The 21278-nt window shown below is 39.1% G+C and overlaps 1 protein-coding gene across 1 annotated transcript; it reads right to left on the bottom strand.

Moving 5' to 3' along the window:
- Positions 1–3129: 3129 nt before the first annotated feature.
- On the bottom strand, positions 3130–17316 carry LOC135214060 (probable chitinase 10). The gene is given in 11 exon segments (XM_064248173.1): positions 3130–3804; positions 3931–4088; positions 4307–4684; positions 4687–4889; positions 5278–5464; positions 6042–6226; positions 13430–14801; positions 15436–15974; positions 16295–16481; positions 16597–16781; positions 17199–17316. Coding segments are annotated over 11 exon segments (3807 nt in total). The 3' UTR covers positions 3130–3509.
- Between the last annotated feature and the right edge of the window lie 3962 nt (positions 17317–21278).

Here is a 21278-nt window from a genome sequence, read left to right as displayed (position 1 = left end):
ATTGTTTCATAGTGCAGATGCGAGGTTTTCCTCTTGTTACGCCTTTAAAGCCTTTTACTCACAATTCCCTTTCAGCGCTGAATGACCTCAGGTCCCAGGTCTTAACTTTGGCTGAAATTTCATATTCTATTTCATTCCACAATGATATGTGAAATCTGTATAACCAGGCTGTTAGTACTTCTCTAAATTTAAGATGGTTTTGCTCTGTGGATGGTGCCAAGGTTTTTTATTTTACTTTATTTTTTTTTCTGTGACATTGCTTTGAGTTTCTGCAGAGAACTTTTCTTAAAATTCCAATTTGGTGTCTTTCTACCTATTTGTCAAACTTCCCTTTAGCTTGAGACTTGAGAAAGCTTGGCAACCTTTCATATAGAACAACAAAGTGTAAAAGAATTCAGTCAAAAAAGACAGTGCAATCAAACGTTACAGATGTGCCTCTGCTGAAAGAAGGCATCAGCGCCAACTTCCAGGTGTCTTTTCTTCAATTTGATTCGCACCTGTTAAAGAGCTAGGGACCATAAAGATAACAACATGTGGTCCAGAAGTATTGCACCTGTATTAATTTGCAGCAAGTGTACCTACATCCAACAAGAGAAGCAAAGGTAGGTAGCTACTTTTCAAAATTGAGAGCCTCTGTGATGGAACTAAAGCCGCAAATAAGGTGAAAAGGACTCTGATAAACTAAATGCAAAATATTCATTAGTACTATATTCGTACTACGAATTTCAAAACCTACACAACATATCAAAGACGTACTTTGTGTACAACAAAGGGTTCAAACATGGAAGTTAATAGGGCAGGATACATTAGAACTATCATGTACCGTTGATCGGGCATATGTATTAAGACAATTTTGCATTTATCTCTGGAGAGAGAGAAAGTTATTTAATATGCCTGTTGAAGGCTGGTCCACGTCACGCCATTGGGTTACATTGGTTTAAAAATTATTAAGAGGTTTATCTTCATCCATTCTACTTGGCTATCTATATCCTTTAACTGAGATATCTCAAAATAAGCCCTTTCCCAATTTGATGCAAATTTCTACCATACTTATTTGATTGCCATTAGGCAGCTTGAGCTGTTTGCAACACCCTATGTATTACGTGTACTACTACATGAATTCAAGCCAAATCTTCAGAACTCTCGTTTTCGAACACACACAGACATAACCACAAGTTATGCTGAATGATTTAACTGGTCTTATAGATAATTTTGACTTAGGCTAGTCCGCGTGGGCAGAGACATAAGCTAGACTAATCTTTAGTCTTTAAAAAATACAGCGGCCATAAGTCACGTGACACAATACCCCTGAGGTGTCATTTAAAAAAAAAATAATATTAGACAAATTTTTTTACGTTCTTTTTCCAAAGAATATTTTGAAATAAAAGGATTATTCTTATCTCTATATTAAATTTACGCCGTCAAAAGTGACGGTAATCTTGTGGGAATTGAAGGTTAAAGTAGTAAATAATAACATTTGGTAAAAAAATTTAGTAACATCTCTCTAACTTTTTGGTATTCTTATTGCAGAAGAGGGTACCATTCAACGATTGAAATAAACATTTAAATGAAGGAATCTGAAAAAATTATTAAAAATGTCAATAAAAAGGTTACCTAGCTTCAATTTTGATAATGTTCTAGTAACACTTAAAGAGAGACCCCATAAATAAAGTATGTGTTTAAAAAGTTGATATAAACAGCTCTGCAAGTGCAAGACTGCAAGATTTAATAATAACGCCAGTGGCCCAGGTATGTCAGCAACTGTGTTAGTGAAGTAACCCCATAAGAGCCATTGAAATAGAAAACTGAGTGATGTCATTAAAATAATTGATTAAAAAGTGGCGATGCACAAGATTACAATAAAATAGGTCTACGACGCCAACTATATACATATAATAGACCCGAATAGCCTTATAGACATCTGACGCAAAGGCAAGAAACCATTGGGCAACATTTCCCAAGGAAAATACCAAAAAGAAACCACGTAGGTATTGGAATTTTGGGTACCAGGTCAAGCTTGGAGGACAAAATGAAGTTATTTGTAACCAATGCCAGGCCTATATAGTCATTATGTCAAGTAGAATTAGTTCAGTTATGATCAAAATCGGGAAATTGTCTAATTGAGGAACTTGGAGAAGAGAAAATAATACATAGTAGTATAACCCAGAACACCAGGCACAAGATTTTGTCAAGAATAAAGAAAAAAAATACTGAAAAATTAAACGCATGGCTATGGAAATTTGACTTAATCGATGAGGCAGCTTATTTAGGCCTATATGGAATGTGATAAATATGATGAATGAATCTTCATTAAGACGAAACGAGCTACAGGAACCATTAAACTATAAATAAGGTAAGAATTATACGCGCCAACAAGGGACCGGACGAAGGCAAGTCTTAAATAATTAATTAGAGTTTAACTGTAGTAGTTCATAGCTGTATAATACATGGGATTGTATTAATAGTTTAAAAAATATCCACAATTATATATAAAAATATATTTCTATGTAAAAATATAAAAAGACTTTCGAACATCTGAACGGTGTTCCTCATCAGTGTGACGTCACACTGATGAGGAACACCGTTCAGGTGTTCGAAAGTCTTTGTTTTATATTTTTACATAGAAATATATTTTTATATATAATTGTGGATTTTTTTAAACAATTTGTTTTCACGGAACTGTGAATTTCTTAGCATTGTATTAATACATATCATTTATGTAGTAGGGATATATTATTATATATATATAGATAATCTATATATATAGAGATATATATATAATGTGTATGTTTGTATAAACCCTGGACATTCGTTAACGTAACATATCGGTGTCTCTGTTGAATATATATATATATATAATATTATATGATATATATATATATATATATATATATATTATATATATATATATAATATGGGCGTAGTAATGCTAGATACTGATACTTGGGAATTTATGAAAATTCTAATTAGAGTTTCATTTTATTAAAATAACAATTAAGTTTACTCATAACAAATGTATATCTAGACTATCTGTTCTAAATATATAGGTAATAGTACTCCTGCCTGCAGGATATCATCTCATACGAAAAGTGTCGCGCAACTGTCCATCCATCTGTGGTGTTTGCGCATGGTAACACTGCATCCCGGGCTTTAAATAATATCCTATTTCGAATATTAACAGTGTAATTCGCATACAATAAATTATTAAAACACTTTTCAGTTGCAAATATTCACCAAGATATCCTTTTATTTACCTAAAACTTGCACATAGCATAACTATTTAAAGCCCGGGACGCAGTGTTACTATGCGCGACCACCACAGGCGGATGGACAAATGGAAAAAACAGCGTAGTTCAATATATATACAGAATACTTTGGCTTCATTCCGAGTGCTATCACAGAAAAGTATCAATATAAAGTTCAGGAAAGCTCCAGTTGGACTCCAGGTACAGGAAAGCTTCGATTAGAGTTATTCCATTAGTCTAAGAAGACCGCTTCCATTAGCCTTCTCATAACAGGGGCTTGCTTCTACACGAATTCTCCATCTGCAAGATGCACCCTCTCTGCGTCTGATTCCAAGAACGCCCAGAAGGACAGCGATAGTGGTTTACGTCTCTGCCAACGCAGCGATAGAAATGCTTGCAGCTCTTTTTGTCAGGCGTGTAGCCCACTCGCAAGCATTCTTCCACATCCAAAGCAGGCAATGGATTGATTGGTTCGCGGAACGGCTTTGCAGATTGCCGCTGAACTGGCAATTTGGGTTTCTGGTGCGCTGGTCTTTTGGTAGATGGTTTGTTGAGAGGTCTGTTCAAGTATATACATGACGTATTAGTATATGTTACTTTGGTCATTGTTTAAAGACTGTAAAATCTATTACAATACACATTATGGGCACAAGAAGACTACTGAATTGGTGGCGTTGTTGCTTACCTAACGTTATTGGTACTGGCAGCTGCTTCTTTTTGTAGAGTCTTGTAAATGGCCATTGTCAGAGGGTTAGGACCACCTCTGCACATGCCCCGAAAGTCATCCATGGTTATGTCTGATATCATGATACCTCCCAAGCCTTTCGTCTTGACGTAGTCGCTCTGAAATGGAAGATTTAAATAGCTTTTAATGGTAAGGTTATTGGTACTATTTTCACATTTATCAGATCGCTCTTCTAGCTTACTAGTTTATATATAAGAATTTGGTTGAAGCTTAAACTGCAGATTGACTCTAAATAACTAATCACAGAGAGAGAGAGAGAGAGAGAGAGAGAGAGAGAGAGAGAGAGAGAGAGAGAGAGAGAGAGAGAGACACTCACCTTCTTTGTGACAGCTTCTGTATCATCATAGCCAACCCACTGATCACCCTTGGCTGATATGACTTCGACATCCTCTTTGATAACCCACTGGTGGTCTTTGACTACGTACGGACCTCCAGGATTAGAAACCTTCTGCCACCTGTCATGCTCGTGTGCGTAACATATCTCATAATAAGCCAGTATTCCAGACTCGTTGACGAATCTTCCAGGCTTACCAGCACCCTTTGCCAGTGCTCCAGGAGACGTATTAGTTCTGGCCAGCGTCCACGACCTCCCGTGGAAAGGGACTCCTAGGATCAGTTTCTGAGGTGAGACACCCCTGTCAATCCATTGATTGACGACTGATTCAGCTGATAGCTCCTCAGGCTTTCCTGATTGGAGAGAGGAAAGAGTGGTGCGTGATGAGCTACTTCGTCCTCCCAAGACCCGTGGAAGTCATAGGCCTTGATGTGTATTTGGTCCAAAGCTGTGGCTATGGCCCTGACTTCATCAGTAACGTTCCTCCCAGCAGGTACTGCAGCTGTCAGAAGTAGGTCGTTCTGGTCGAAAGCTGCGCGCAACTCTTCAATCCACAGACGAAATTCTGAAGGGAAGAATGCTCTAGATTAGAATACTTTTATTCTTTAAGTAGGTGAGATTACTTAGAAATACAGTGATTTTGACTTGGATGCACCCTAACACGCAGTGGCGTGAACAGGATTATACAAAGTTACCCAAAGTAATGTTTAATCATTCTCTACCAATGTTGTCTTTGGGTAAGCTTTTGTTGGAAGTAAACAGGGCCTTACAAAGTAACCCAAGGTATTGGTTAGTCTTTCCCCTCCAATTTATAGAATCTTTGGAAGTAAAAGTTAAGTATATTATAGTTTAAACAGACTACTGAGCTGATTAACAGCTCTCCTAGGTCCTGAAAGTAAACAGGGCCTTACAGAGTAACCCTAAGCATTACTCAACGTTGAGTAATTCCTTACCAATCTTCTCTTGAGGTGAGGTTTTGTCGGACGGATATTCCCAGTCTAGGTCTAGGCCATCAAACCCGTACGATTTCAGGAGACGCACAGCGTGGACGACAAAGTTAGCTCGGCTACTGTAGCTGGACGCCATCAGGGAGTACTCGGCTGAGTTGGAGTCAGTCCACCCACCCAGCCCGAGGAGTAACTGAGGTGAAAAGTAGATTGATTGGTGGAGGTTATTGAAGTACCCTAAGAAATAAAGCTTGAATAGCTCTAGAGTCCCTGAACTCTCTGTTTTGCATCTTGAGAAAATTGAGGTTGTTATAGAAAGAGAAAGTAAATGAAGTTTCGCTCTGATGTTGAATTTTGAGGTCAAATCGGCTACCATGCTTTTAATTGATTGTTTTTTGCTAACTCGGGGAGTAAGCCTACAAACTACTTTGTTGTTGATGTTATTGTTGATGTTGTTGTTCTAGTTGGGGGGTAGAAAAGTACCAAAAGGCCTGAAAAAGGTGTTTCGCTTCGAGATAAAGACACAGGAACTTTAGGATAGGATATTTATGATTTATTAATAGAATGAAGATGTAAAAAAATAATGTGCACGTTAAACAGTACAGGAAAATTATTTCTGTTAAATTATAGCTATTTATTTCAATTTCCGTTGGTGAAACAACGCTCTATTTGACCGCAGACTTTAGCGTGCTCACAGAGTAAGCTGGAAGTCGGATCACGCCTTGTATTTATCTATTTTAGACGAAGGTATTTCGTTTGCAGTCACTCACCTTAACTTTGGGGTTCCTACGCCTGAGTTGCAGGAACCGTCTGTAATTGCCGAGACCGTTATCAGGGTCCAGGTAACTGTCTCTTTCAGCGACCGTCAACGTATCTCTATCCAATATGGCGGAGGAGTAGATGACGTGAGTGCACATCTCCGTTGGGATTTCGTCCGCGGTATACATGGCGGGACCTGTGTTAATTAAATGGAGTTGCGGGTCGTTATATAGATCGTATTTGTGTAGTATCCATCTCTCTCTCTCTCTCTCTCTCTCTCTCTTCGTTTTTTGACGAAGCGCTAAAATTGCTCTCGCAAATTTGCAGGTTTTAAAACAAACTAATATTAGCGAAATTTTAGATCGTATTAGTGTAGTATTCTCTCTCTCTCTCTCTCTCTCTCTCTCTCTCTCTCTCTCTCTCTCTCTCTCTTATATCTCAACGTTTTTTGACGAAGCGCTAAAATTGCTCTCGCAAATTTGCAGGTTTTAAAACGAACTAATATTAGCGAAATTTTAGATCGTATTAGTGTAGTATTCCTCTCTCTCTCTCTCTCTCTCTCTCTCTCTCTCTCTCTCTCTCTCTCTCTCTCTCTCTCTCTCCCTTTTTTGACCAAGCGCTAAAATTTCATTCTCAAAATTGCAGGTTTTAAAAGGAACTAATATTAGCGAAGTTTGTTATTATTATGAACACTATCACCTCATTGCAACGCCCCCCCCCCCCCCCCCCCCCCCCCCCCCCCCCCCCCCCCCCCCCCCCCCAGTATACACAACCTCAGCCTATATAGTATAAACTCACCCGCTCTATAATACGCCCACGAGGCGTAGTAGCAGACGATTTTCTTTTGGGAGGCATCATCAGATGCGGCGGTTTCGAAACCCACAGTAAACAGTAGGGCGAAGAGAGCAGCTAACTGTTTTGGCATCATCGGTTAATCAGATAATTTTTTAAACCAACGAACCAGTTTTTAAAAAATCACTTAAATCACCACGAAAGTTCCGTTCGAGTTATATGAGTGGACGCGTTCGATATCAAACGCTTTTTAACGCTCGAACGAAGTTTGTTTCCGCTATTTATAGGCAAAAGCGTTCTAATAAATACCCTCCATTTAGCAACATGTATGTCCGTGCGCGTGCAATCAGTGCGCCCTTGTCCATTAATGTATATACCGCTCCTTTACTATTTCCTTCCTCAGTTTGTGTGAAAAAACATGACGTCATCTGAGAAACATTAGTTGTTTTCCTCAGTTTGTGTGAAAAGCGTGACGTCATATTAGGTTCAAAGTTGTTTACGAGAGAGGAGAGAGGAATCCTCCTCGTTTTTTTTTCTTTTCCTTTCCGGCGATTTCTTTGTCTCGTTTTTATGGGAATCTTCGTCGAATTGTTTTTCATGTATATTTGTTGTTATTGAGAAGTAAGTTAGGGTTATAACACTCGAGAATCATTTGCAGGGCTTTTGTTTTTTCTTTCTTTTTTGTTTATTGTACTTCGGTCTATGAAAATGTGCACTTTCTCTCTCTCTCTCTCTCTCTCTCTCTCTCTCTCGTCTCTCTCATCCCTCTCTCTCTCTCTATATATATATATATATACTATTAATATATATATATATATAGATATATATTATATATTAAATATAATATATATTATATATATCATTTCCGCACCTTTAGACCTATATATCCACCGCACCATTTCGCCACTAGTCCCATATCTTACCAAACGGTGCCTTCCCTGAAGTCCTCTGCAGTTAATTAACTCCGAAGGAAATTCTCTTGAGCAAAACTCAAGACATTGCTCCTCCTTTTCTTCATAATTTCCGTACAAGTGGCCCCACCCATCTATAATTCGTAACCCCTTCCGTTTGATTAGCGTTCGTGACCTTGGACGCTGCTGAGCTGATTCGTGCGTTCAGATCGTCAGATCTCGAAGGCCCTATAGACGCATATATTCCTGTCCCAAGTCTAGATTGTAAAGTGGGTGTGATTTATATATATATGATGAAGATTATTCGAGACTTGAGTCAGTTTTGGATAAATATAAGCGGCTCGAAGATAAGAATTTCTGTTGGCAATTTTTGCGAGATGCTTGAGCTGACATATATACAGCTCTATAAATTATAGTCTCAGTCTATGTTTTTTTTGGCCCAGATTTCAGTCAAATTGAGAATTTGAGCATCGAAGCAGAATTACTGATGGAAATAATCTCATCTGACTTCAACTGTACCATAAAAAAACTAAATGAATACATGAAAATGATAAAATAATAAATAAAATTCTTTTATATGGCAAGACGTGAAACATGCCAGAAACCGCCGGTTCTTCCAACCAACCATTCATGATTTAAAAGATCTTAATAATCTTTGCGTCTGTGAATTGAGGAAAACTCTCTCTCTCTCTCTCTCTCTCTCTCTCTCTCTCTCTCTCTCTCTCTCTCTCTCTCTCTCTCTCTCTCTCTGTGTGTGTGTGTGTGTTTGATTTTTAATGAGAAACTGAAGCAATTTTCCAAGTGCTACATAGCAATAACAGCAGCATCTCCCAGCGATGCATAGCGGTAGAAGCAGAATTTCCAAGCGATGCATAGCGGTAAAAGCAGCATCTCCCAGCGACGCATAGCAGTAAAAGCAGCATCTCCCAGCGATACATAGCAGATTTTTAGCAGTAAAAGCAGCATTTCCTAGCGATATTCAGTAGATTTTTAGCAGTAAAAGCAGCATTTCCTAGCGATATTCAGTAGATTTTTAGCAGTAAAAGCAGCATTTCCTAGCGATATTCAGTAGATTTTTAGCAGTAAAAGCAGCATTTCCTAGCGATATTTAGCAGGTTTTTAGCAGTAAAAGCATCATCTAAGCTATATAAAGGAGTAAACGCAGCATATCCCAGCGCTACATAGCAGTCAAGTAAAAGCATCAAGCAGTCAGAGATTTTCCTACAATTAGCGGCGTTGACACGTCTCCTATCTTGCCAAAGGAGGTATTTAACCCTAATTCAATAAGGTACATTTTCAGTGTATGCCTTGTGTATGTATGCATACGTTTAACGTATGTACTATATATATATATATATATATATATATATATATATATATATATATATATATATACATAAGGTATATATGAACACACATATATACATATATCGAGCTACAATGTCCTTTAATATCTAATTCGCTCTACCTCGGAATTAATATATTTTCATATATGCTTAACGAAGGGGAATTTTTTCTCGATAATAGACTTGCCTGGACCGGGGCGCGAACCCACGTTCCTGGATTTGAAAGGCTCCGTGGGTTCGCGCCCCGGTCCAGGCAAGTCTATTATCGAGAAAAAATTCCCCTTCGGTTAAGCATATATGAAAATATATTAATTCCGAGGTAGAGCGACTTAGATATTAAAGGACATTGTAGCTCGATATATATATATATATATATATATATATATATATATATATATATATATATATATATATATATAAAGTATATATAAACCCTAATTAAATTTTGCATGAAGCAACTCGAAAAATGTACAGCAAGGCCCAAGTGGTATAATGTTTTGATCTCCGTATTTTGCTTTTGTAATGATGAATGGAAGGAGGTGACAGACAATCGAGACAATCCTCTTACTACTGTGACCCTTAGTGGTCACTTTCCTCAATCATCCATCCAGAGGAAGTGGCAGAGCCGGTCAAAAATTTTGCCAAATCTTCCAAACTGTCACCCTTTTTCCTGAAAAGTTTGAACGAGTTTAAGAAAATATGGCAGCAGTGCTAATCACTCTCGAGTCTCAACCTTTTGTAGCCAGAGTCACAGGTCAGCCAGCGCGCAGCTTGGGTATGAATGGTATGAATCCCCAATACCGTGACGTCACGCGCCCTGGTGCCCTGGTCTCTCACGCGTGGTTAACCAAAATAATGCTTTCGTTTACTACCCATATACCTTTTTATTCATTCATTTATTCTATCAGTAATAATGCCAAGTCACTACGCGGTATTTGCCTGTTCTAATACACGTAAAAACACGAAAAACTCCAATGTAAAATACCATCGTTTTCCAAAAGAAACGCCATAAAAGGACCATTGGGTACATGCCTGGTGTCTTGCGGACAGAATTAACATTGTGTTCTCTGACGTTCCCCATTTAATCAAATGAGTAAGAAATGGTTTTACTGACTCTGGTTTTTTTCCTTAATAATGGAGAGTGTATTTCAGATTCTAGCATACGAGAAATGCTTAGTAAAACAAAACAGATTATGGGCTTGCATATAAGGTCAATGAAGTGCATTTAAATGTAACTGGTCAACAAAGACAGTGCGTTAAATTAGCAGTGAAACTGGTGTCTACATCGTGTGCCAATTCAGTAAAATATTTAGGCGAAAGGAGACTGTTGAAGTGTCAAAACTGGAGTGAAACGTCTCGTTTTATTCTTTTAATAATGAATGATTGGCTCGACATCATGAATTATTCTTGCATGTATGGGGAGTTGGGTAAAAGCAATGCTTTTGGTATTTATGTAGAAGAAGAAATAGGTAAATTGCTCAAGGTCATCGAGGTAATGAGTATTATGAGTTAAAACTCCTGATGCAAATATTTATATAATATATATATATATATATAATATATATATATATATATATATATATATATATAAATGTTTTTGCCACGAAGAAAAAAATGAAAAGCGAGACCAAGCACTTTCGGTCTAGTACGACCCTTTACTCAGGCACAACTATATAATATATATATATATATATATAGATATATATATAATATTATATATATATATATATATATATATATATAAAGGTTTTTGCCACGAAGGAAAAAATGAAAAAGCTTTTTCATTATTTCCTTCGTGGCAACCTTTATTTATACATAGCATCACGTTTTATATACTTCGTGATCAAGTTATTCATATATATATATATTTATATAGCTTGATGATGAATAATAATGCCAAGACTAGGAAGAACATTCTTTAATATTACGAGCTTTTAATATTAAAGAATGTTCTTCCTAGTCTTGGCACTATTATTCATCATCAAGCTAAGATTTCAAGTAAGACCTCCCAATTACTGTGGAGTATATTTATATATATATATATATATATATATATATATAATATATATATATATTATATATATATATGTTCCCTTCTAGAGAAAGGAATAATTTTTTTCATGCAAATCCACCATTGCTTTATTTAATATGTTAAAAGCCTCTCATAGCAATGGCCACCTGCTGACACGAACATTAAATCAATATTGCCTTGAACATTTCTATAGTTGCATAAGGCAAATAAATGGATGGTCATCATGATCATCCAAATATATTGAATTTTAAATTCAGGCTTAGAAAATTGTTGTTAGGGAAGGAAATGAAGGTAATAAGTGGAAAGTGTAACATCACCTCCGTTGAAAAATCCTTTGACTCTGCCAATGAAGATGAATATATAACAAAAGATAGCAGCGCCTCAGTGGCGTGGTTGGTTTGGTGTTTGCTTCTCACCTTGCTGGTCACTGGTTCGATTCTCGACCATTCCATTGAGGAGTGAGAGATGTGTATTTCTGGTGATAGAAGTTCACTCTCGACGTGGTTCGGAAGTCACGTAAAAAGCCGTTGGTCCCGTTGCTGAATAACCACTGGTTCCATGCAAAACACCATACAAACAAACAAACAAAAGAAAGGGTTAGCTATGGAAATTTGTCTAACAACACAGATGTTTAGAAATTTAGATTTTTATTTAGGAAAAGATGTTTTTGATGAGGAAGAAGACCTTTTGAGAGCAAACAGAAATAAAAAAAAGTTATCGAGGGCGTAACTGAGAAGGAGGCCCTGTAACACATTGGAGGATATATTGTCAACAAAAACTGTGTGTGAAATACCCTGAGTTAGGAAATAAGAATGAATAAATATCAGTATATTTTCGAATAACTTAATAATTTGATATTGTATACGAAACGTCAAAGGGCAACCATGCAGGGAGGCAATAAGAAAAAAAAATGAAAGTTTTATATACATTCTTTTGACACTTGAAAGATCATATTTTAAAAAACAGCCTCTTAAAAATAAAGAAAAAAATTCTTGACGGCGTGTTATAGACCTACGTTCTTAATGGTTTTACCCACCACGCTCCCTCAGATGACGTAGGTGCGCAGAAGAGGTTTATAGTAGGTCTACCATCAACGTGGGAAGAAGTTTCTCTCTCCCACCGGGGTCCCCCCTGAGTTAAGACCCCCCGGGGTTTGGGCGGGGAGGTGGGGGTCCCGGGTGGGAGGAGACTGACCCTCCCTCAGGCGGTACCTACCTGTCACGAACAAAACAGCTTAATTAACGACATACCTGGACATTTTGCACCTCCAGTCTTGGGGAGAGAGAGAGAGAGAGGGGATATCCACTGTCACCTGGATGCGACGAGAGGGAGAGTGGTTTATAGGTCCGGGAGAGAAAGAGTGAGAGAGAGAGAGAGAGAAAAGTTAGATTACCTCATCGAAGTCCTACCATTTATTATAGAGATGGCTTTTTTTTGTGTATATGTAAACAAATCACTCAGGATTTTATAGTGACTGTTTTACTCAATTTTATTATAACTATTATGACAAATTATTACACGACTCTTATTATTATTATTATTACTATTATTATTATTTATTTTTTTTTGCTCTATCACAGTCCTCCAATTCGACTGGGTGGTATTGATAGTGTGGGGTTCCGGGTTGCATCCTGCCTCCTTAGGAGTCCATCACTTTTCTTACTATGTGCGCCGTTTCTAGGATCACACTCTTCTGCATGAGTCCTGGAGCTACTTCAGCCTCTAGTTTTTCTAGATTCCTTTTCAGGGATCTTGGGATCGTGCCTAGTGCTCCTATGATTATTATTATTATTATTATTGATGTATTCGTATACAATGATCATCAGAACTTTCAGTCCCCATAAAGTTTGTAAAACAACTTAGGTTATTATTATTATGCACAAGTGTTATTGACATATTTGTATTAATATGAAACGTTGTTGTTTGTGTGTGTGTGTGTGTGTGTGTGTGTGGACATTAACAGGGGTCAGACAGGTAGGCTAGGATATCTATAATGGATACTGACACATAGACTTGTGTGTGGATTTGATTGTTAAAAAGTGCATTTAGGAAGAATGTGAATTTTTTAAATTGATGAAAATTCCAAGCTTGAGATAAACACAACACCCAAATGCTTATCTCTTGCTAAGCCATTTTAGGTTTAAAAAGAAATACCCCAAAAAGTTTTAAACCTGTATATTTTATTTCAAAACTGCATCTCAGTACGTGGAAATCAACATAAATCAATACATAAGAAATATTAGGAAATCAACACATATCAACACATAAGAAATAAGTGGAAATCAACACATATGACGGAATAAGTTAAAATCCTCATTGAATGTAATGGCTGAAGTATCCTATGGCTCCTGTAGCCTGATCATAGAAGATCTCGTCGCCATCACGCATCGGCGTATGGCTTGACGGCTGGGCCAGCGAGCGCGCTTTCTTGCAGAATTTCTTGTAGGCCCAGTCGCAGACCAAGAGCTCCTGCTTCCAGTGCGTCTGCTCAGTGCACTGGAACCGAAACGCTCTGTTCCCGTGACACCTGTAGAAGTGCGAACAGCTGGTTGGGTCACTGGTATACCCGGTCCTTTGGCATTCAGTTGTGTTGATCTTCATGGGGAAGGAGATAGGGTATAGCGTTGGCATTTTAGAAGCAGTTGCTGAGCTTTCGTTTGGCGGAGGTGAAAGCTCGTAACTGTAGACCGGTTCTGTTCTGCGGATGCCTGATGACGATGTACGATGAGAAGGCTTGATTTCCAGTGTCTCGGTTGGATGGTGAGAGAATGAAGCTTCCAGCTCTTGAAAGGTTGTGCCTGAAGGCAGCAGACTGGTTGTCAAGGCACCTTCTGTTCGGATGTTTTCTGTCGGGGAAGATGAAGAAGATGTTCTCTGAGTGAAATGGGTTCTTGATGGAGTAATCACGTCTTCAAATGTCTTTATTCTGTATGACTGGCCAGCCAGATTTGTAGATTTTGTTGAAGCGACTGAAGACAGGAGGAATGGTGGTAAGATTGTCATGAACAGTGCTTGGCTTGGATAAACTTCTGTGGCTAAGTTCGTCGATGGCTGGTACACTGGGGGACCTGTAAGGGCACCACTACCCTCTGGCTGGAGAAGAACACGATCTGAAGTGACGAAATTGCTGTGTAACTGTAACGTAAAGGTAGTTTCCACTTTCTCTGACAATATTAATGGCTTATCAGTTACTTTTGCTTCCAATAACGTTGTTGGATAATCAGCTGCTGTTTCAAGAGGTCCTAATTGATAGATCTGATCAATAAGACTTGGGTTAGCCTCCAAACGAGTTGATTGAGTCTGGAGATTTGGCTGGAAGAGGGCTACAACAATGGTTTGGCTCTGGACTTGTGTGTTGGTGATTTCATCCGGTACAGCGAGTGAAAAGTCAGGGATGGAAACACCTGTGATGGGTGGTATCTCGTTCAAGTCAGATGCCAAGAGAGTCCCTGGAGAAACAAGAGATCTGTCAGGTTCAGTTTCAAGTCGAACTACAGCAGGTGGGATTGTGGTATTCTGCAAGACGCTATCAGGGTTGGGTAACCTGTTCCGTGTTCCGTTGTTCCACAGTACGCTGGTAATGGCCGACAGCAGAGGGTTGACACCATCCCCACAGAGGTTTCTGAAGTCATCCAGACTAACATCCCAGACCATAACGCCCCCTAACTCAGCCTCAAGGACATATTTGGCCTAAGGAAAAAGGAAAGGACGAGGGTCAGTTATCAAGATGATAAATATAGTTCATCTTATTCACAGTGTCATTGAGTGTCAAAATATATAACTTCCTAGGAAGCATGTACCTTGAAACTCTTTTCACTTCCATCTTCTCAGACTCTTTTAAGCATCGATCCCTCAAGAAGTTGGTTATTTGCTCCCTTTGGGAGATGAGCCCCACTCTGCTAAGTTCCTTTTTCAATTACCTATTTACTTATGATCTAGGATATTTTAGAGATTGGTAAGATTCAACTAGACTCACAGCATCCAAGGAACATAGCTGGAAGGCTCTGGAATTGACAATTTAACAACATTCAAAGAAAAATTGGTATCCTCATTTCAGTATTACCATTTTGACCCGCAAGCTGAATTGCTTTTATCTCCTATTATAAGACAGCATTAAATCTCAGAAAGCAAAGCTGGTTGAATGGCAGTCTCTTGAAACATTACTGTGCCTGAAAAGTATAAGGGGACATAATTCTAAGCCCCTTCAGCTAGTCAAAGGTTTCACCTGGAGATCCGTGCCTGCAGTTGCACTATAGTCACATCTCCCCAGAGAAATTTTATTAACCCACTTTCTTCTCAGAAGGTGATTTGAACAATCACATACCTTGTTCCTGATGTCATCAATGTCATCAAAACTAATCCACTGATCGTAGAGAGTCAGGAAAGTTCCGCCGTCTCTCGTAAACTTGGGCCAGTCGTAGTGGTTTTCGGCCAAACACAACTCATAATAGGCCGATGTCCCTGGGACCTTCAGAAGAGGCCCAGGAAGTCCTGCTGCTGATGCAAGTGCCCCAGGAAACTTGTCAGGACCTGCCAGCGTCCAAGATCTTCCATAAAAAGAGATTCCCAACATTATTTTGCTCGGTGCGGCGCCACTTTCGACCCAGTGCTTGACGGCGAAGTCGACAGAGAGTTGAGGGTGCTTCCCAGGGACTGGGTACAGAGGGGCATGGTGAGCTACTTTCTGCTCCCAGGGACCATGGAAGTCATAGGCCATGAGGTTGATGAGGTCAAGGTCCTCGGCTATAGCTTTCACTGCGTAACCACGGTCTATTATACCAATGTGGCCAGACACCGTTGCTGTCAGGAGCAAGTTCTGAGGGATGAATGCCTTCCTCAGCTGCTTCACCCAGAGTCGGAATCCTGCAGAGGGATAGGGAGGATTAAAATGAGTTGTTTTCTACTTGTAAGGAAATTTACTTCAATAGGTACAAATTAAACAGAAGATATTCTATTTTGAAAGTAATTTAGACTAGAAAATCAGTGCCAGAGAAGCAATTAAGGTCTTTGTTTAGTCAGTCTTAATTTTTATTTTGATGAACCCTTGAAAACATTGTTTTTGTAGCGGAAAGTGTAACAGACCCAAAATAAACAAGGAACAGGGTACAGGAATCAGGATAAAACAAGCAGATAGAGACTGCCTAACCTTAATATAACCTAAGCTAACCTCCGAAGATGATTACCTTCCTTGTCCATCCCAGACCCTTGGTAAGCAGGGAACTCCCAGTTGAGGTCAAGTCCGTCAAATCCGTGTTGGGTCAGGAACTTGACGGCTTGCTGACTGAAGACTTCTCTGTCCAGAGGAGAGGAGACCAGACGGGAGTATTTGTCTGAGCGCGAGTCGTGCCAACCTCCCAGTCCCAGGAGCAGCTGGTGGGTGGAAGATTGAGGAGAAAGGAATATTGAAAGTAAATGAATAATAAGAGATAACTGAGACAATAAAAAATGAACATAAAGATAGCTTCCAAATATTCCATATTCTCACCTTGGCACCAGGGTTGCGTTGCCTCAGCGTGAAGAAGCGCCGGTAGGCCTTCAGTCCGCTGTCGGAGTCAGCAAATTCGTCTTGCTGACGCAGAGTTAGCGAATCTCTGTCCAGGATGGCAAAAGCATAGATCACGTGAGTGCACTGGTCGACGGGGATGTCCTCGACTTCGTAATAGGCCAGACCTGTCAAGATATGTTGTTTTCTTCTAAATGAACAGTCCCTTCATTATGGTGGATAGATTTTGTTAATGCCGCAATCCCTACTATGCTTGTGTAAAGCAGACTCCTATATACTTTACAGGAAGGAACTGCCATAGACTAAAGGTTTATATAGTGGCTGATTTTACAGTTTGTATATTGTTAGTTAAAGGAGGAAAGTAGCAGCAAGTGAATGCTGTTTTGTCTTCGTTTGGAGCCACCCCTATTTGACCTCTTTCTGATATTCCAGATGTGAGTTCAATTCCTGTTTCTGACGTCAGAACTCCTTCGTATTCTCACATGTGTATCTGAGGCTTTGTAGTGACAAACTCATCGAAAGGGTGTGAAGAATTGTGGATGTTACAATCACATGCGTACAAAGGTTACTGATGTACGACCTACCTTGACGGTAATGGCTCCACGAAGAATAGTAGCAGACGACATTTTTGGCGGGATTTTCCTGACAGTAGACTGACAGTGACGTCACGGCCAACGTCAGAATGAGCGTCCTCATCATCATGATGGGAAGTATCCTATGCCGCAGGAGTTCCTGAGAAGGAGGTGGAGGTGTGAATTAGGGAAGGGAGTCCTTTTTGAGATTCTCTCTCTCTCTCTCTCTCTCTCTCTCTCTCTCTCTCTCTCTCTCTCTCATATCAGATAGTGACAAAGTTTCCCACCAGATGGCTCTTAAGTACTTAAATGATTTTCAATATTAAGAAAAAATGGTGAGAATTTTAAATTTTCTTTTAAAAATATTAGAAAAAGTTTGAAAACAAATTTCTTTTCAAAAAAATTAGACAAAATTTTAAGAATTTCTTTTGGGGATACAGTCTTCCTACTCTTTCTCTCTCTCTCTCTCTCTCTCTCTCTCTCATCTTCTCCCTCTCATTCCGCATCTCTCTCTCTCTCTCTCTCTCTCTCTCTCTCTCTCTCTCTCTTTTAATGGACACCCTCACTGTGGCCCGTCACCGTTTGCACCAGATCTTTGGCTGATGTTCTATGCAAATTCCTGAACCAGCCCCTCCAGGGAGAACGGAAGAAAGGCGAGAATTCCTCATTGATAGAATATAGATATCGAATTTAGGTCCAAGGCCAAGCCCTGGGACCTATGAGGTCATTCAGCGCTGACACGGAAATTGTCAGTCGGGCGTAACAGGAGGAAAACCTTGAAGTAGTTGCACCATGAAACATCTGTTAAGAGAGTGTGGATAGCTAGATGGAAGAAAGAGAATATGAACGGAGGCACAGTAAAATGAATGAAAGCGGTTACAGCTAGGGGCTCGAAGGGACGCTGCTACGGACCTTAAGCAATGCCTACAGTGTACTGCATGAGGAGTACTGACGGCACTGCCTCAATATGGGTTTCTCATGACATAGATAGTTATTGTATTGACAAGATATAAAACTTAGTACGAATTCATTTAAACAGAGAGAGAGAGAGAGAGATATTGATTGTCCCGACCTCCGCAATACGAAAATCAAAAAGACTCAAAAACTCACCATAAAACCGATGCTCACTTGTTAACACTATCGTATATTTAAGTACAACTCGGTAATGTCTTCGTCGAACCACCGCAAACTCACACTAGATTCTTTCTTATTTTACAATGCTCTCGTCCCCTTCTCACTAAACTATAGGTCGAACTCGTTGGAGAAGCGGCCTGTCACCTGTCGTCACCTGACGCGACCTGGGGTCAGCGGCGGAAGCTATTTCTGTGACCCCCACGGGGTCATGGGAGGGTGAATTGCCAACAGGTGTTTTCTTTTTAATTCGTGTTTGAGGAAAAAACTAACCTTTGTTTGACTTTTTTTTTTTTTGACCTGATATCAGTCTAGTTTTCGTCGTGCTATTTATGATCTGTTAGTACCCGACTATGCCTGTCTGTTAATTTATGTTTTATTTGAGTAGTTTATTGTCATAAATCGTCATAAAGGACTACGCGGCAACTGATAACATCCGCTCTGCGTTTGTGAGAGGGTTTTGTGAAAGTAGAGAGAGAGAGAGTGTTAGTGTGTGTGTGTGTGTACAACTTATACTTTAATTATGCCTTCGTATGTCTCTATTCTTATATAAATGTTTTGTTTGTAGAAAACCAACTTCAATTTTTATTTTTACTGTTACGTAAACGAATTTAAAACAGAAAGTAATGTTTTACTTTCAATTTACATTGTGTGTGTGTGTGTGTAATCAAGACGGGAAAGAATGGAGACTCAAAGAAAGAAACCAAAGAAAATAAAGATGAAGCAGAAAAAGGAGGAAAAAATTAGGAAAAAATACAGTTCCTAAAGAACCATAAACAAAGGCATAATTATAAACTCGGTATGACATCGTCCGGCTATAGGCCTAATTTTCCTCAAATAATCCCGTTGATTCTGAACCTCTATCAGTGTAAGGCATTAAAAAAAAGATGAATAATTTAAAAAATAAACAAGATGAATACCAAAATCAGCAATAATAATTTTGCAAACTAATGAAGTCCCATCTTTGACAGAGAGACAATTCTTGTAATTGTAAGCTATTCCAAGACGACACGCCCCTCCCTAACCCCGCCAAAAGGGGGGAGAGATTCTCCCAAACTAAAGACTCAGAATTGACGCAGATCGGCCCTGTCTACAACCGACCTTATCCGGCTCTGAATGAAAGCGCACCTCCTTTAAGAGAGAGAGAGAAAAAAAATCCTTTCCTAATTCATTTTCCCGTCCAACGTTTCCGAAGTCACCGGCGGCCTCTCCTTCTTCCCTCCTCGAGGACGTACGTAGTATAGTTCTTCGTATCACTGACCTCCAGGAAACGGAATCGAACACTCCCTGGGAAATAGATCTGGACCGCAGGAAATGGCCTGCAGGATCCCTTCTCTGAGGAAAGACGAGGCGAGAGAGATCCTATACTAGTTACATGACGCAATCAGATTCTAATTAGATAGGTCTCGCTTTCTGATCGGAATGCGCGCGCGAGATCGCCCGCGTTCGGTCTTCTTCTTCTTCTTCAGTGCGCGTGAGCTTGGATGACGTCACAGCGTGCTGCAGGGGAAAGGGTTGGACCGCCAGTCTTTTTTTTTTTTCCATGTTTCGGCGAATTTCTGACTGTGTGATGTCATAGAGGTAATCTCTCCGTCTCCTTTTTTTTATTATCTTCATATTCTACGCAGCGTGTTTATATTTCTTCATCGGCCTGCTGCTAATTCTCCTTCGATGGCTTGTATATAACTCCTTGGACAAAGGTCGTGCATAGGTACAAGGCCCTCCTGTATACTGACAGACATGAGACAAGCATGTGAATAAAAAGAGAGAGAGAGAGAGAATAGCATATTAGACATATCATATATAGGTTTGTTTGTGCATAAATATCATGTGTATATATATTTATATATATATGTATATACATACATACAGGTCTACTTGTGTATACACACACATGTATGTATGTATGCATGTATATATATTTATACAGGCATGCCTTTGTATTGGCGTATACGCGCGTAGACGTCACGCGTATTCCCAGAGAGAGCTTCACGCGTACAATTGCATGAAAACTAAAACTAAATAAATAAATGACAATATTCCCTCCCGCGAGATGTTTCCCGACGTTAGATCTTTTACGCATTCCTTTATTAACATCATCCTGTGACCTTTGACCTTCCAGTGACCGAAAGGCCACATCAGAGGTTGCTTTCTCTGATTGCTAAGTGGAGAGAGAGAGAGAGAGTAAAGAGACTTTTTCTTTTTCGTTTTGTGAGTTTTATCTTTTATTTATTTTTGAATCGATGGGAGATTCGTTGTTGGATGGACTCTCTCTCTCTCTCTCTCTCTCTCTCTCTCTCTCTCTCTCTCTCCCCTAATGCAGGTTGAAGAAGAATTGAGAGGAGGAATAGAAAGTTGCTGAAAATAAACAAACATGGAAAGAAAGACAGAGAAGAAGAAGAAAGAGAGAGAGAGAGAATGAAACCTTGATAATGAACCTTGGCATCTTATCATTGTCCCTCTTCTAATCGGGAATCAATTACGGGAGAGAGAGAGAGAGAGAGAGAGAGAGAGACTAAAGTGGTGATGTTGACTCTTGGCTTTGTCTGAATTTTATTTTTCTTACGTCCGTAATTTCTTGACTCATCATGATTACAATGATTTGGTCATTATCATTATATGTATGATGATTTCGTCATTATAGTTGCTGATATCGTCGTTGTTACTATAATTATGATGATTTGGTCATTGTCATTAAACTCGTAATTATGATGATTTCGTCATTGTCACTTTACTTGTAATTATGATGATATCGTCATTGTCATTATAATTATGATGATTTCGTCGTTGTCGTTAAAATTATGACGATTTCGCCATTGACATTATAATTATAATGACTTCGTCATTGTCATTATACTCGTTATTGTGATGATTTGGTCATAGGCATTACATTTACGATGATTTCGTCTTTGTCATTATTACTATGAAGATTATATCATTGTCACAATTATGATGATTTTG

This window comes from Macrobrachium nipponense, chromosome 45 (genome assembly GCF_015104395.2).
Source record: "Macrobrachium nipponense isolate FS-2020 chromosome 45, ASM1510439v2, whole genome shotgun sequence".
Taxonomy (NCBI): Eukaryota; Metazoa; Arthropoda; class Malacostraca; order Decapoda; family Palaemonidae; genus Macrobrachium; species Macrobrachium nipponense.
Note: the sequence above shows the minus strand (reverse complement) of the source record. Positions and strands in the feature narration are given on the sequence as shown.